The 18,351-nt window shown below is 40.4% G+C and overlaps 1 protein-coding gene across 2 annotated transcripts in view; it reads right to left on the reverse strand.

Moving 5' to 3' along the window:
* RNGTT (RNA guanylyltransferase and 5'-phosphatase) overlaps positions 1-18,351 on the reverse strand; it is a 244,803-nt gene that overhangs the window by 165,923 nt on the left and 60,529 nt on the right. For both annotated transcript variants that reach the window (XM_004605660.2, XM_004605659.3), the window contains exon 9: positions 5,825-5,960. In XM_004605660.2, the coding sequence (XP_004605717.1) occupies positions 5,825-5,960 (136 nt within the window). The remainder of the gene's footprint in view (positions 1-5,824; positions 5,961-18,351) is intronic.

Genomic DNA, 18,351 nt, shown 5'->3' on the forward strand with positions numbered 1-18,351 from the left:
GGTGTGGCCCACAAACAAAAAATAAGTAAGTTACAGATTCCTATCATTCCCCTGAACCAACTACAAGAGTCACCGTACTGGCCATTTAGTTTATGTTCAGAACCAGTTCAGGGTCCCCATTATATCAACTATACCCCAGATACACAAGGCAGTAAATAATATTTTCAATTTTATGCAGTGGCTCTACAAAATATATGGGAATCAGGGATTGTGTGTGTGACTGGGTTTGTGTGCATTGTAAACCTAAGTGCACAGTAAACACGAAGGGTTGTATAAATTATTTATGCATGTCATTTTTTTTTTTAACAAAATTGTTTCTGACTATGTATTACCATCACCGTCATTGTATCACTGTCATCCCATTGCTCATCAATTTGCTCAAGCGGGCACTTCTCCATTGTGAGACTTCTTGTCACGGTTTTTGGCATATCGAATATGCCACGGGTAGCTTACCAGCCTCTGCCATGCGGGCGAGATACTCTTAGTAGCTTGCAGGGCTCTCCAGGAGGGGCAGAGGAATGGAACCCAGGTCGGCCTCGTGCAAGGCAAATGCCCTACCCGCTGTGTTATCACTCCTGTCCATGTATTACCATAAAAATAAAAATTTATTAGAAGCACCAGTGAGTACACTGTACAGATAACCTTGTTTTGAAACTCTTACTTTCTTTCCTTAGCTAATTCATGCTCTATCATTCAAGCTCCATCCAATGTATTTCCTTCTTTCTCCTACTCTTCAGTACTTCACTCAAGGTCATCCTCTCTACCCATCCACTTGGTAGATTCCTATCAGCATGCATTATGACCCATCCAATTCCTGACCATGATCTAATTCCCAGTGTCCCTTTGCAGCTCAACAAATCGCTCTCTGTAAGTCAGCACTCTTCAACCTTTTTACACCCCAAGCTGGCAGCTGTCCTGCCTAAGTCCATAGGCTGGCAGTTATAACCAAGATGCTAGACCAGTGTTTTCAATCTTCCTACATCTACAAACCAGCACCAGTCCCTCATGACCAAAAATATTCTGCAGAAGAGACTTAGTCCAAGTAACAAAATGAGAGAGTTGATCTATAAAACTGAACTTCAGGGGATGGAAAGTTCGTGGGTTTTTTTTTTTTTAGGGGGGGAAGGGCCTTTGGAATCTTGAAAGAGGGAGGCAAGTAGTCTGGGGATGAAGGTGGTGCTAGAATTATGAAACCACCATTAACAGATTTAACAGAAAACTACAGTACTTCAATCAGTAAGATGAAAAATGTAATAATAAAATATGTGACTCAGAAAAAAAAAGAATATCTAATCAATATCAAATATCCTATTCTCAAATTGGTGTGCATGCACCAATACACAGCTGATAAAAATGAAATATAAAAGATGGGTGCACCAAGCATTCACTTGGAAAAGAGTATTTCTTCTGCAAAACTATACATACAAATGTGTATGGTTTTTATTAGGGCAATTCAATCATTGAGGTTTAATGAATATTTTCAAGTCCCTTGAATATTATTTCAGTATCAATTGAAATAGAGAAGAAAAAGAGGAGCAAATTGTCTCCTTTAACACAGAAAGCATACCAAATAGAAGTCCAGAAAGATACTAGGCAAAAACAATCCAAGCTGGCTCACTCAATAATGAACAAAGAAGAAAAATTCTAAACAACCTTAGTGGTACCCTTATATAAGAGAGAGGGACTGAAGTTGTGGGAAGTTACAAGAACTACATGCAGTGACTCAGAGACAAAAGTTGATGTTCCAGAGCATGAATTTTTAATCTTTTTGCATCTTCAGACCAGTATTTGAAAAACCTACCAGACACTGTTCTATATAAGAGAGAGAGAGAGAGATTAGCTTACAGGTCAGAGAATTAGCTCAATAGACTAAGCACATGCTCTACATGAGGGAAGCTCAGATTTGATCAGCGCAACTTTTGGAGTAACTCTTGGAGTTACCTGGAGTACCTCTCAAACACCATCAGATGTGGTCCAACAATGAAACAAAACCAAAAAAATGCTAGCACATTTGAAATAACTAACTTCTCAAATAGACTGTCCAACCACAAAGTTAAAAAGATAGCAGATCTGGGGTCGGAGTGATAGTATAGTGGGTAGGGCACTTGCCTTTGCACTGCAGCTGACCCAGGTTCAATGCCTGGCACCACAAATGGTCCTCAAAGCCCTGACAGCTCTGAGCACAGAGCCAGGAATAAACCCTGTGTACCATCAGGTGTGGCCCAAAAATAGAAACAACAATTTAAAAAAGAAAGAAGGAAAATTTAGATAGGAAGTAAAAATATTTCTGGAAATAGCACTAAGGCCAAATATTTAAAATTAAAGAGTTTATAATTTCACCTGAATAAATTTAAATTTCTGTACTACAGAAAATACCAGAAATAGCAAAAAATGTGCTTTTTTTTTCTCCAAACATTGATATAAAGCAATACCACTCAACTACAAAAATTTCTCAAAACCCAATTGGAAAAACTTAACATCTCAAAAAAAAAAAAAAAAAAAAAAAACAACATCTCCAAAAAATTTTATAATGGATTTAAAACTAGGAAAGTTAGGAAAGTCACAGAAGAAATAGACACAGTAATTCATAAAGGAGAGAAAGGATTTTAAGCCTCATCTAAATTTATCTAGCTACAAATTAGGAAGTAAACATTTATTTTACTATGTGTCAGACACTATTAACCTACTTCACAAACTATTTATCTTAGTCTTCACAACAGCACCAAGAACTAAATACTGTTATTAACCTCACTTTACTCCCAGAGAGGAAAATATTGGATCTCACTTGATGGAATATCAACAGTTAGAAATGAGGCTTAATCACTATGCTATACTCTCCTTTAGGATAGGAAAGTCATTCCTTCTTCTCATCAAACTAGAAAATAACACATTTTTAAGCCCAGGGTGTGCATCTGTGTGCGTGTGTGTGTGTGTGTGTGGGGGGGGGGGGGTTTCAAACTTTTCTGGAGAGACAGAGCCAGAAGTTCTAGTTCAACAGGCTGGAGCACAGGTTTTCCACTCAGGTGGCCTGAATTCAACCCCAACACCTCACAGTCCCCCAAGCACGGTAATAGGACATGGACTGGTGTGGCAAAAACAAAAGTTCAGTTTAACAAGCAGAAGGGCATGCTTAGCATGTGGAGACCCAAGTTCAAGTCCCACACTACATATGGTCCCCTGAACACGAGAGAGGAGTAGCCCCAGAGCACCACCAAGCATGGAGCCCCATCCCCCCACCCCACACAGATACACACACAAAGTGAAAAAAAATTTCAGGAAAGAAAGATGGCATTAAACATTCATATTTAAAAAATTATTTCTTCTAGGAAGGCAGACCTGGAATTCTACTCCATTTTGGGAAGCCCTCCTAGGGAATATTATCAGTTAAATACTTTAATAACTACTAGTCTTTGGTTTTTTCCTAACATCTGATGAACCACCCAGGTCATGGAACTGGACTGGGTCTAAAAGTTTGGAAAGTTTAGAAAGGTTGGGATTATGATCCTGCATATCTCATTTCATTTACAGACAACACTCTAATTGAAAGCTGTTGCATGGTAAGCAAGATCTTGCAATTAATTGAAGTACTGATATTTATATGTATATGTTCTTATATCATCATTTGTTGGCATTTGAGTGTTCTTATATTCACTGTTAAATTTTTAGAGAGTATCCCACCCACACGGAAGAGCCTAGCAAGCTCCCCATCATGTATTCATATGCCAAATACAGTAACAATAACAGGTCTCATTCCCCTGACCCTGAAAGAGCCTCCAATCATTGGGAAAGACGAGTAAGGAGAGGCTGCTAAAATCTCAGGGCTGGGACAAATGGAGACGTTACTGGCTCCCACTTGAGTAAATCGATGAACAATGGGATGACAGTGATACAGTGATTTAAAACAGGTTACCACCTACCACCAGGCCTTCCGTGGCAGCACAATTCTGCCTGCCCTTCACATCATACTGCTACAAATGAGCCTCTGCTGGCTCTCACCTTGAATATAAGGTTTGGGAGGCCCTTTGGAGTTTTCCCTGGGATTGATATTCACATACTGGGGAGATGGGGGCGAGGGTGTCGGGGAGGGCTATGTTTCCACTATGCAACTTGCCTTACATAAACAGCCTTCATGCAAAATAAGACCATGCAGATAAATGAAGCAAAGAAACGTTAACAGCCCTGGCCACTAACAATCCAGCCCCAGATCCACCCACGCCTACAACATGGAAAACTAAAACTTGCTAATTATTCAAGCAAATGTACTACATTTTTCTCCAGGTTTTTTTTTTTAATAGCTGATCTTCAGTTCCTATAATTAAAATATTCTTAATACTTTCATTTCTTCCCTTTGTGGGGGAGAGTGGGAGGGGAGTTTGGGCCACATCTGGTGGTGCTGTCAGGGGTAAGTTACTCCTGACTCTGCACTCAGGAAATCACTCCTGAAGGTGCTTAGGGGACAATATGTGACGCTAGGACTCCAAACCAGACTGGCCACACGTAAGGCACACGTACAGGTACCCTCTACAATCAATCCAGGACCACAAAGGCACTCTTTAAGACAGTACTGTTATTAGACTACCTAGTTTACAGGCCAAGGAAAAACATAGTATCATGAGGGGCTGGAACAATAGCACAGCGGGTAGGGCGTTTGCCTTGAATGTGGCCAACACGGGTTCGATTCCCAGCATCCCATATGGTCCCCTGAGCACTGCCAGGAGTAATTCCTGAGTGCATGAGCCAGGAGTAACCCCTGTGCATTGCTGGGTGTGACCCAAAAAGCAAAAAAATAAAAAATAAAAAAAAACATAGTATCATGAACATAATTAAAACACAAGTGAAATAACATAGTCTCCAAGACCCATCCCTTCACCAGTGTACATTTCCCACCACTTATAAATGTCCCCAGCTTCCCTCTTGCCACAATCCCCATTACCCCTACCCCTCCCTCTCCTCTTCAATCTTCCCCCCATATTATCCCCTCCCCCCTCTCTGCATTATGGTTTGCAATATAGGTACTGACAGGTTATCATGCATATTCCTTATAACTTTATCTACTTTCAGCACTCAATTCTTATCCAGGGCAATCATTTCCAACTATAAGATTGGATTTTATTCACTTACTCTCATACTCAGGAAAATGATCAACATGGAATCCATTTAACTACTTTTCCATTGCTCTCTTTACTATAGAAAACATCACAAGGATCCAGAGAGCCAGATCAAAGGGCTGCGTATGTGCTTTTCGATGATGTCTGACTGCCAGAAGCAATCACCCACACACAGAGCCAGGAGTAGCCCCAGAGCATCACCAAGTAAGGCCTAAACCCCCTACCCACAAAAAAGAGGGTGGGGGAGGAAGGCATCTCAAAATTCATACGCAGATTTAAACACTAAAGCCACTTTTAAGGGTATATATACACTTGGGATCAGGAAGATGTTTCAAAATACTAGAGCATCTCCCTGAGATGAGTGCCCAGAGCCTATGGGTGCCCAGGTTTAATACCCGAAAAACCACTAAGAATGGAAACTAAGCATCAGACCAGGAGTGGGTGGAGCTTCCCCCAAAAATCTTTAATTAACTCAACAAAAGAGCACTGAGTTCATTCAAACCAGTCTGTCTCTCTGGTCCCTTGTGAGTTTTCTTTAGTAAAGAGAGCTATGAAAGGGGAATGAAACAAACTCTAAACCTTTACCTGCTAAAAGATGCACAGAACTGAACATTCTAATATAAACTAGATTCAATTCTAAATTTTCTAACTAGTAAGAAAACATACTTGCAACAGAGAAAATGGCAATATTTTTTAAAAGATAAAATATGACTTACCCCATCTAAGAGAGTATTTGATAAATGTATTCGGTGATCTTTACGAAATGGAAATTCCAGATTTGAGACATGAAACACTGAATTATCTCTATCAATCATAAAGACTTCATTTGTGCCATCAATCAACATCATATACCTATAAATAAAATATTTTAAATATGTAGTATTAATGATGTAATTCAAGAATAGACTCATAAGAAGTAACAGTTCAATTATTTTCCCTAAGATTTACAATACAAGCATGAAATAAGGTTCACTGGAGTCCCCCTTCCCAGCCCTATAAGCATTCAGATTAAAGCACCACAAATTTCAAGTATCATTTTCTACATGTATTTTTAAAAATCATAGGGTACAGAAAAATAAAAGCTTTTTATGGAGACAATGTAACATTCAAGAGCCATCTTATGGTCCAGTTTTAGAGAGAACAGTCTCATTTTTTTATTAGACATAAGACATCAAAGCTTACAAAACATGCAATGGCTACATTTTATTGGTTCAACAATACACAAATTAAGTATTACTATCTGTTTTACTGTAGGAAAAAGCATTATTTCCAAATAGCTGGTCTCAAGCGACCCAACAGTCTTTCTACCATATTATTATTAGGATAAGAGCAAGTCCCCTCAATGAATCAGTATTATGATACTGCCAAGTTATTAACATTTCAGGTACAATTCTCAGTCATGACTAGAAAATTAAAGTATTTTTAAGCACAGTTGAGGATTTTTATTTATGCTATCTTGTAACTAATCAAGATGAAGGAGTGTATTAATATTCAAGTATGTCATTCTTCAAATGATCGTATGACCACTAGATTCCTCATCAGCAGGTTATCAAGGACAGAGTCCACTCGGGCTGGAGAAATAGTTCAGCAGGTAAGGTGTTTGCTGCGAACACGGCCAACCCTGGTTCAATCCCCAGGACCACATATGGTCCCCTGAGCCCTACCAGGAGTAATTCCTAAGCATGAAGACAGGAGTAAGTCCTGGGCACTGCCAGTAGGCATGTCCCAAAAGCTAAAGATTTGTTTTAAAAGAACAGAGTTCACTTCAAGCTATATGTAAAAAATAAAGTCAGCTTGGAATTCACTAAGGATATTACATACTTACAGGCAATTTTATCAAATGGATAATGACAAGATTTGGGGTGAAAATGGAAACCACTTTTAGGTAACAAACTTCAAAAAAATGAGAGAAAACTGGAGGCAATAAATTAGAAAGTTAAAAGATATGAGACTCAAAGGAATAGAATCCTTTTTATGTGGTGTTACATGAAATTAATGAAAGAATAATAGTCTGCAGGTGAGATTAGAATGAAAGTCTGCATGTGCCACTGACAATGGAAGAGAATGCAAAGTCTTATCTAAGCTACTACCCATGAGTTATACAATATCTTATTTTTTTAAAAATTAAAAAGAAGAAAAAGAAGACAAATGAAAGAGGGAGCTCAATTAGATGAAGCTGAACTTGGGTCAGGGAGTAAAAGAAACACTAAAATAAGAGAAGGAATTAACTAAAATAAAAAATGGAAGTAATATGGTAGCAAATGTAACAGAGGACATTTTCTTTTCCAAATACAAGTGTTCTAAAGAACAAACACTTTATTTATTTATTTTTTTGCTTTTTGGGTCACACCTGGCGATGCACAGGGATCACTCCTGGTTCTGCACTCAGGAATTACCTCTGGCAGTGCTCAGGGGACCATATGGGATGCTGGGAATCGAACCCAGGTCGGCCACGTGCAAGGCAAACACCCTACCTGCTGTGCTATCGCTCCAGCCCCCAGAACAAACACTTTAAGTGAAGCCAGAGTTATCGTACAGTAAATAGGGCATCTGTCCTGCTCACGGCCAACCCCGGATTCAACTCCTGGCGCTCCACATGGTCCCCAAAGTCCCACTAGGAGTGATCCCTGAATGTAGAGCCAGGAGTAAGCCAGCAGTGAGCAAGGCCCAGGGTGGCCCAAAAACAAAAACAAAGTTTAAGCTAGGTGAGGAGAAATGAGAGATCTGATTACTATAAAAGCAGCTTTGGGTCTTGCATGTAGCAGACTAAGGTTCTATCCCCAGCATCCCATACGGTCCCCTGAGCACCACCAGGAGTGATTTCTGAGTATAGAGCAAGGAGTAAGGCCTGAGTATCATCAGGTCTGACCCAAAATTTACAAAAGAGGAAGAGGGGGGGAAGAAGAAAGAAGAGGGATGAAGAAAGACGTAGAAGAAGGGGAAAGAAGAGGAAGGAGAGGAAGAGGAAGGAAAAGGAGAAGTGGGGGAGAAGGAAGAGGAGGGGAGAAAACAGGCGAGGAGGTCTTCCACAGGTTGAAAAGCACAAGGAATACCAACAGTATGTTTTCAAAATACTCCATTTCAATAAAGCTCCTTGGAGATGCTGTGAAGCGCTACACACTGAAACGGTCCTCCAGTGTTCCAGAGTAGGAGAGCAGAGACTAATTTCACTAAGAAAAACAAAATCTGCCCGAGTCTGGCCTGACTGCACACCTGAAGGCCTCCCAGAACAACTGTAGACCAGCAGGCCAGCAGGCCAGAGGAATGCTTACCCCTAAGCCCTCTTGCACGCGAGTCCCAAAAACAGCAATTCCAGGAGCAGAGGGAGAAGCAAACCCCAGCCTACTTGGAAGAAGTCAGTCTTGCCCTGAATCGTTTTTCAAGGATAATTTCAATCAATACAAAGACCAAATAAAAATCAACCTTTGGTGCTCACCTCACCAAAGATGTGTCAATTCTCACATATGTGAGTGTATGAATGGGTTCTGGAATCATGCTTGCCAGGAATTATCCCTAGCTCAATGCTCAGGGGATTATTCGTCACCAGGATTTTAATCTGAGTCTTCAGCATGTAAAATATGCTCGCCAGCCCACTGAGTAATCTCTCCAGCCCCAAAAGTTTGATAATTTATGTTAAACAAATTATGGGGCAATGTGAGTTAGGGAAATGCTGTATGTCTCTAAGAAAATTGAAATACAAATTAATACTATTTAAAATTAAGAGAAAAAAAATAAATTAAATTAAGAGAAAACATAAAAGTCTATTTATCTCTATAGTCCTTGGTTTCTTAAACTCAATCCTGATGTCTATTAATGTTTGACTTAAATATTTATTTTATTTCACAATCTGGAAAAAAAATTTATGCAAGTAAGGTTCAAAAAGATGTTAAAGAAACAGTTTACCTCTTCTGACAATATAATAAAAAGAAAGTATAATTTCCTTTCACTGATTGTCTAGGAGCTCAGAAGGAAATAAAATGTCCAAATAGAATAAATATCTAATCTCTGGAGGCTGGTACATTTATTTTTCCTGACATAATTGTCTATTTTCTATCACTAGGTTATTAATGCACTTACTACGAAAAGTGAGGTAGTTAGACAGATACACATAGTTAAAAATTAGACTTTTGTTTTCACTTGAAACAGAATACCTATGACAATAAAATACTGTGTGCACATGTGTATAACAAATTTAAAAGACCAGAGAAGAAAGGTTTGAGAAGATAGAATTCACCACAAAGGGTTGCTCAAGAGAAATACAGTCTTGCATCTCCAAGATACCAGAGAATTATTTAGCAGCTGGTATTTAGGGATTCTTCTGCACTTGAAAGTTTCAGGCTCTGAAACAAAAGCCTCTGGGATATGGATTTTGATTTGAACCCCAGTCGTGACAGACTCCAAGGTGCTTCCGTGCTCAGCATAACTGAAAATGACAAGAGGCCAAAGAGATACAGGAGGCATTTACTGAAGCTTCACCTCAAGTAGGAGGGATGGCTAATTCTCTGAACCTTTTTTTTAAAGGAGCAGAGAGGGGGTCAGAGGTGCAAGTTTGGATCCCAACATCATGATAACTCACCTTCCCAGAAGCCCTAACTCTGGTGGACCAGGCACCATCTACTTACTTGAACCTATCACTGCAGACCAGCTCCTCCAAGACTAGCCCCTGACCCTGAACACCACTAGAAGCAATCACTACATTTTTGTAAGTGGAGGGATAGACAGCACCCCTTATGGTCCTGGCAGGCCACCAGAAGGGATCCCTGAGCCCAGGAGTGTGGCCCAAAAATAAAACCAAATCAAACAACAACAAGAAAAAAATTCCTTGCCAAACTCCCAAAGGGAAAATTCAACAGAAAGCAAGAGAGTCCGAGAAACAGTTTACAGAGCTCCAATTCCTCATCATTGTATAAAAGGCAAAACTGGAGGTAAGCAACAGTCCATAAGTAAGCAGGAGACAGCTGAAAGGTTTAAGTGTTCGTTGCCACAGGGTAGAATCCACTCTACAGATGAGAAGCTATAAGGTGCCCAGAGAACACCAAGTGGAACTACAGTGGCAGCGGTAATCAAAGGTAGGTGGAGAAACTCAAGACATTCAAGCAGCAGATGGGAAAGATAGTGTGCAACCCACTGGCTGCAAAGCTGAGGGAACAGAAGTAAGAGAATCTTTTCAAGCAGCTGGCAGGAGGGACCAGAAAGCACCTTCATTTATGGAGCCGTGGGGCATGTGAAGAGGACAGGTTAACCACTCGGTCCATTGTGGGGGGAGTGACAGACACCAAGGTTCACTTTTTCACACACAAAGTTTCATTTCCACAATGGAAAAACAAAGGCCCAAATTTCCTCCATCCCTGTCCCAGATACAGTGGGACAGAGGCTTGGAAACTAAGACAAGATAATCACTTCCCAAAACTTGAGCAAGCAACAGAGGTATAAGAATCGCTGGAAACACACTTAGACCAAGAGAAGCTGGCAGCACGTGCCAACAGTAGTTTTCGCATCCAAGTTTTCCTCTGCCGGCCTCTGGCTCCTGTGGCCCCACCTCCCATGAGTCCTGCTTTTTTTCATGTCCAGTTCTCTCGAAAATCCTATTTATCCCTTTGCTTAAACCAGCCAGAGTTGACTTCTACTGCTTACAGTCAATCTAATACTAATTAAGATGGTGGTTGGCTCACTCCTTTTTCTAGCTGCTAACTGTATTCATCTGAATCCAAGCAAGGTAAATGCAATGTGGTATATATTCCACTTGTATGTCCTCAAGCGTAAGCGATGTAAGCCAAACTTTACAGGATTCTAATTCTTTACATAATAACTCCAGCCCACAAACATATCCTCTATTTCCTGTCCTTCAGCAGAGACAAATGTGCATGTGTGAATATACAGTTAACTCGGCCTCCACTTGCCTTTGTGTCTTGTCTCTCATAAAAATTCATTTCAAACCTCTACTGTTGTTATTTAAACTATGTCTCCTTTCATTCTTATTCCCAATAGAATTGGCCCACAAGTCCCTGAATCCTCTCAAGGTTGGAGAGATAAGCGGAAATAAATTCAGGTGCACTAAAATGTCTACTAAAAAAAATTCCATTTACAGCCACTTTCCCAGATACAATTATACGCATTCCTGACACAAGAAGCAGTTGATACAATGCTGAAAACTGGAGATTCAAACTATAGCAATCAAACTTAAAAATGTTCCTGCCTTGGAGGCAGGCTGGGAGGTGCAAGGGAACTTGGGGATGTTGGTGGGGGGAAACTGACCCTGCTACTGGGATCAGTGCTAGGCCTGAAATTCAACTGTAAATGACTTTGCAAATCACGGGATCTTAATTTAAAAAAAAAAAAAAAGCTTAATGGCACAATTGTGATGAGAGAATAATTTGAAGAATTCTAGAATAAAAATCCAGAGTCCCACCACCACCTCCAAAAAAAGCAGTTGTTCACATTATACCCACGGCTCACCAACCTCTATCATCCATATTCTAGAAAAGAGAAAGAACAGCTGACCTGCCAATCTCTAGCCTTCTTCCTCTACCACTGGGACTTATGCACACTTCGCCATTTATCAAATTTACTACTCAGTTAAATTTATTCTTTTGGCAGTATCATCTGAAAAGTATATGCATGTCCTCTTCACCCATTTTTTCCCTTTCTTTTTGAAAAATAAAGAGTGGAGGCAGAAGGCCACTGAAGAACAGCACAGTATCTTAGGGTACCTGCTCTGCAAGGAATGGCCACAGGTTTAAGTCCCTGCTGGATCCTGGCAGCTCTACTCTCTGTGATCCCTGGCACCGCACATGGTTCCTGGCCACAGAGCAGCCACGTGGTGTAAACACATCTGGAGAAGGCCACAACTCGAGAGGTGTGAGCAGCAGCATCACAACAGTGCAGTTCCTGGTAAGCATGTTTGGAAGAACCATAGCAGACACCAGTGGGCAATACAGTAACTTCTTTCACTCAGAGAGTGGGAAAACCTTGGAAAGTGTGTGTGCAGGCACCACAACTAAAGGAGTGCAAGCCTCAGCGAGTGCCCAAACCAATCTGTGACCCTACCACGCAAGTGTGTGCAACCTTCAGTCATGGCAGCAACAAAGGGAGATAGAAGAGAATAAAAGAAAAAACAGATTTGGACACATATATTTGCCATGATTTTTTTTTAATTAAAATAAAATTTTTTCCTATTTCTCACCTTGTTTGCTTAGCTCCTTTAATGAGCCTAAGAAAATTCTGATCAAGGTTGGTCACACATCGGTATCAAGCAAAATTAAAAATCAAACATTTTTAATCTACCTAGACAAAAATAAAGAATCAATGTCAAAATCCTTTTCCAATCTCCTTAATAGTATTACTATACTACCCTCTAATCTTATAAAATCAGATTTCCCCTACAGAGTTTAACTAGTCAAATAGTTCATAAACTTTTTACATTGGGTATAATTATAGTTTAGATACCAGTGTTAAAATGGTATGTTTTGACATTTTTCTCAGCAGAGATCACATATAATTTAGTACCCTTTAATTAAGTTAGATTTATTAACTGGGATGGGAACCTAACCACCAGAACCTATGGAAATGCAACCCAAAGTCTAACAACATAAGAAATTTCTGCAAAAGCTTCAGATAACTCTACATATCATTGTTAGCATCCCTTCTACCATAGGAATATTGTTTGAAAATAAAACCCTATATATGAGGGGCTGGAGCAATAGCACAGCAGGTAGGGCATTTGCCTTGCACGCTGCCGACCCAGGTTTGATTCCCAGCATCCCAAATGGTCCCCTGAGCACTGCCAGGGGTGGTTCCTGAATGCAGAGCTAGGAGTGACCCCAGTGCATCACCAGATGTAACCCAAAAAGAAAAAAAAAAAAACCCTACATATGAGCTTTACCTTCATACTAATGGCTATTATCTGTTTTTCCGAGACATAATGTTTCATCTTTGTAACAACAACAACAAAAAATATTTGAAGAAATACAGCTATGCATTACTTCATCTTACCAGAAATTCAAATAATTCATATTAAAATTATTCCTTTTTCACGTTAACAAAATTAAGCAAATTGGGGCAGAGAGATAGTATAGCAGCTAAGGCTCTTGCCTAGCATACAAGCAGGCAACCCAGATTTAATCCCAGGTACCCCATATGCCCTCCCCTCCCCTATCCGACCCGATGCCCCCACTCCCACATCAGTCCACCAGGAGTAAGCCCCAAGCACAGTTGGATGTGGCCCAAAAACAAAAATAAATTAAGATAATATGCAAACATATAGTGAGTAACACTACAGCCACCTACCCTCTCTTTTCTTGTCTTTTTGAACACAGGACTTCACACAGGCAAGGTATGTGCTCTACCACTAGCCCCATCCACCCCAGGTGCACCTAATCTCTCCTAAAGGCTTTTATTGTTACTACTGACAATGAAATGTGGGCACAGTTCTAACAGTCTCTTCATCAAAAACTGTCAAAAAATGTTTTCAGCTCCAAAAAGAGTCCAACCAAATGGACAGTCACTGTGATTAATACCATAAACACAGTATTCTTCTGGCGTCTGAGCAACAGTGCAGTGGACTGCTGCTTGCTTTGCATGCTGCCCCCTCAGGTTCTATGCCCAGCATCCCATTTGGTTCCCACAAGCCAATCTCTGTTCACTGCCAGGTGTGGCCCAAAAATCAAACAAACAGCCACCCGGGGAGGGATTTGCCCTCTCCACCCTTTTTTCTGTGTGGAAAATGACGGTGGCGGCATCATCCAATAGCGAGAGCCACCCCCTAAGACTTCCACCCAGAGGTAGGAACTTTGCAGTGTTGTGGCTCATAGGCGATCAAGGGAAGGGGGCGGTACCAGCACACCCTCAGCCCAGATAAGATCCAGAGCTGCTGTTCGAGAAACAGACCCTCTGCTCCTAAAGACTATGATCCAAGAGGTCTTCTAACCCATTTTGGCACCCAGAGTGGCTTCTTACAGAAATGCATCTAGACTGTGAACTGAACTAAAACATCAGAAATCCAAACGGCTGCACGAGCTCATAAAATCCTCATTCTCAGCAATGAAAAGAAATTATTAAATGATGCCTTTTCAGCAGGCCTGATTGTTGGGGGAAAATTCCAAACAATAATAGTGAATTCTCTATTGAAATATTGAATGTATTCAAAGTATAGAGAATAAAATGAAGATCATTAGCTACTTAGGTGGGGGCTGGGTGGGAGGGGGTTATATTGGGGTTCTTGGTGGTGGAACACGTGCACTGGTGAAGGGATGGGGTTTCAATCATTATATGACTGAGACAAACCTGAAAGCTTTGTTGTTTTTTTTCACGGTGATTCAACATAAAAAAATAATAATTAAAAATAAATAAATAAATAAATATTTTTTGAAATCAAACAAAAAGATCAAAAAAGAAAATACACAGTAGTCTTCAAAAGAACTAGATACATTTTTGGGGGTGTCATTTTTTAGTCACACCGAACAATGCTCAGTGGTTACTCCTGGCTCTGCACTTAGGAATTACTCCTGGCAGTGCTGGGGGGCCATATGAGATGTTGAGATTGAACCCGGGTTGGCTGCATGCTGTACTATTGCTCCAGCCCCAGAACTAGACACGTTTGAGTCCTCATATCACATCAATTTAAAGTCAGGAAACAGATGTAATTAAGGCTTATGGTCTTCTTAAATTCACTTTATTCTGTAATGTTACCGCTAATAGACACAAAAGTAATTAAACAAACAATATGCATTATTCAATTTTAAACTGCAAAGCCCACACATTTGCCCACCAATTTAAACTGTCGAGTTTGTCTAACCAGACTTTGATCTCAGAATGTTAATTGTATATTAAGTAACAGGCTAGCAGTATGCCACTGATCATTTGGACAATCTGCCAGCATTTAAATGCCTTCTACCTGAGCATAGCCATAGTCATCATTATTTTATGTATTATAAATTTATGCAGCAAATTTTCTATTCACCTAAGTCTTTTTTGATGTGAAGCCACAACAGAGATAGTTGGGGGGCCCGGGCTGCCAGGCGCCAAGCCTGGGGCTCCCTCATATGAAGCACATGTCTTTGAATCACCTCTCAGCTCTGTGTTAAGCTTAATAAGGAGTACATGGTAGACTTGGTCTACAGAAAAATCACTAAAGGATCCATTTTTGTTTCAATTCAGGTAACTGATCACAAGCAAATCTTGAAGACCTTGGGGGTATTTACTACTTATACTTTTAACCAAACTTTCTCCAAATCTTCTGATTTAAAAAAAAAAGAGAGGGAGAGAAGGGAAAAAAGAAAAAGTGATGTGTCCCTGGGCTCAGAGAACACAAAGGCTGGCTGGTGTGCATGCTGCACGTGGCGGGGTGCAGCTTTGACTCCCCTGTGCTGCATGGTCCATGTGCAAGACCAGGAGTGACCTCCAAGTCAGAGCCGGGAGCAGCAACCTGTACACTGTCAGGTGTGCCCCAAAAATACTACTCCCCCACAAAAAAAAAAAGAAAAGAAAAAAAGTTTTTATTCCAAACGTAGAAATCATTTCCCCACCAACTCCTGTTTCAGGAAACCCTCCTCATCCAGAAAGATTTAGAGTCTTATACAAGACTTAAAATTAGAATTGGTGAGGTATAGGACCAGAGTATATTTTTATACTCTGAAACATCAGAGTATAGAAATTCCCTCTCATTCCACAGAACAATATATGTTACGAATAATCACGTGTACTATAACATTAAGACCATCTTTTCTCCAGTTCTCAGCATTCCATGCTGACTGCCTGAGTCTCAGGTTTGATCCCAGGTTAAAAGCATGGAAAAGATCCTGAGCACAAAGCTAGGAGTAGCCTCCCAAGCATCACTGAATATAGTCAAAATCAAGAGGCCACAGTCATAGTATAGCAGGTAAAGTGCTTGCCTTGCACATAGCCCACCTGGGTTAATCCCCAGCATTCCAGGAAAAAAAAATTTTTTTAATTATAATAAAACCAGGGGTCTATATGTATGTATACATATAGGTATACATACACACACACACACACACACACACACACACACACACACACGTGTCACTGTTAACAGAAAACTTTGTAAAATCAAAACAGTATTTCCTTTCATTTTAATTTTGTTGTTTTGGGGCCACACCCAGTGGTATTCAGGGCTTAGTCCTGTCTCTGACTCTGTGTCCAAGGATCACTCCTAGCAGAGTTTGGGATACAGCACCCTGGCTCTGCACGCAGGGATTACTCCTGAAAGTGCTCAGGGGACCAGGGATTAAACCCAGGTCAGTCACAGCAAGGCAAGCACCCTACCCACTGTACTATCTCTCAGCATTGATTTCTTTTACAGTAGTGTTGAAGGGGCACAAGCAGCACTTCTAAAACGAGCAAAACCTAAAAACAGAGAACTCAAAAACTTGCATCAGATGGATCTCTCAATTTAAGAACTTAATTTCTAAATGTTAGAATGATAAAACAAACCAAAAGTCTCAAATATTCGAGTATTTTCAAACAGTTTAATTTTTGCAAAGAAATATATAATAACCTCAAAAAACTATTATGCATAAAGAATAGTTTCCCCCAAAATGTAACTAATTAAAAATAATTCAAAATATTTTAAAACAATAGTTATTTCAATAACCATCATTTAATAATTAAAATTATTTTTAATTAATAAAATTACTGGGAATCATTAAAACTAGTAACAGCATAAGTGTAATAAAACTATTAAGATCTACTTGGGCTCATATTTTCCTTAAAAATCCAAGAAGGAGCACTGATTATCACAACAATAAAAGCTGACTGATAAAGTCCCCTCTTAAGTACAAGCTTATAAATCAATTAACAGAGCATGGAGAAATGCCTCTGGTAAGAGATCAAAAGCATTCCTTCCGGCCAGTGAAGAGAACCTGAAACTCAAGGCTGTTACCACAATAGGTGTCCTGCTAACTGCCACTTCTGTGAACTAGAACATGCTTCTAGTTGTTTTTTTTTTTTTTTTTTGGTTCACACCTGGCAATGCACAGGGGTTACTCTTGGCTCTGCACTCAGGAATTACCCCTGGCGGTGCTCAGGGGACCATATGGGATGCTGGGAATCAAACCTGGGTCGGCTGCGTGCAAGGCAAATGCCCTACCTGCTGTGCTATCACTCCAGCCCGCAACATGCTTCTAGTTAGTTCACCAGGAACTCCAGATAGGCCTCTGTGAATATCTAGGATATTCCAAGGGGCTCACAGGCGGAAAACTGCAATAATGGAGGCCGTGACACAAAAGCAGGGGGAGACGAAACAAGGCCCAGACGGGGACCACAGTCAAAAGAGTTGAAAACACCGGGCTAGAATAAGCCCCCTCCTCCTTTCCACCAAGCCACAAAGATTCTTATAAAATATTACGTCGCCAGGAAGAATGCGCACAGGCACACACACCACCACACCTCCCCCCTGCAGCCCTGTGCCCCTCCTGACAGCACAGGAGGCATGAGAAAACTCCAGGGGAATGCAAATGGGAGCAAAAACTATTAATACAGGCATTACGAAAGACACAAAGAAGTACCTGGTTATATTATCTCCTCCAGTTTGTATCTGTCTGAAAATAGGCTATACATTAATAGTTGTTTTACGTAATAAAAAAGAAATGATTAACCTTCTAAGACAAAAAGTTTCTGCTTCAGAAACTTTATCGGGGGCTGGAGAGAGAGTACAGAATACAGTTGGTTTGACACGTATCTTGCATGCAGCCAGTATCATTTCCCAGTATCCCATATGGTCCCCCTGCACCATCAGGAGTAATTCCTTAGTGCAGAGCCAGGAGTAACTCTGAGCATCACTGGACGTGACCCAAAAAACAAACACTTCCCTCCCAAAAAAAACCCTGGAGCTGAATGTAATATCACTGTTTTTTATAACCTTCTAAGCTCACTTAATTCTGTTTCTTTTGGTTTTGTAGGGGCCACACATGGAAGTGCAAATAACTCCTGGCAGGCTAGGGGAACACATCAGATGCCAGGGATCAAACCCAGGTCTGCCTTGTGTAAGACCTTACTGGCTGTCCTATCACTCAGGCCCCTTAAGTGTGTTTCTTCATGGTCACCCAAACTACAAAAATGCAAACTCTCAAAGACAATAACTAGAATTGAGTATAACTGAATGAACTGGCTCTTCCCATTCTCAACAGTGATAAGGTTAAAAGAAAAAAATCTTAAGATACAGCTTAAAGATTAGAATTAGAATTAAATAAATTTGGCTAAAAAATGAATTGACATTTAATTAGGG

This window comes from Sorex araneus, chromosome 4, assembly GCF_027595985.1.
Source record: "Sorex araneus isolate mSorAra2 chromosome 4, mSorAra2.pri, whole genome shotgun sequence".
Taxonomy (NCBI): domain Eukaryota; kingdom Metazoa; phylum Chordata; class Mammalia; order Eulipotyphla; family Soricidae; genus Sorex; species Sorex araneus.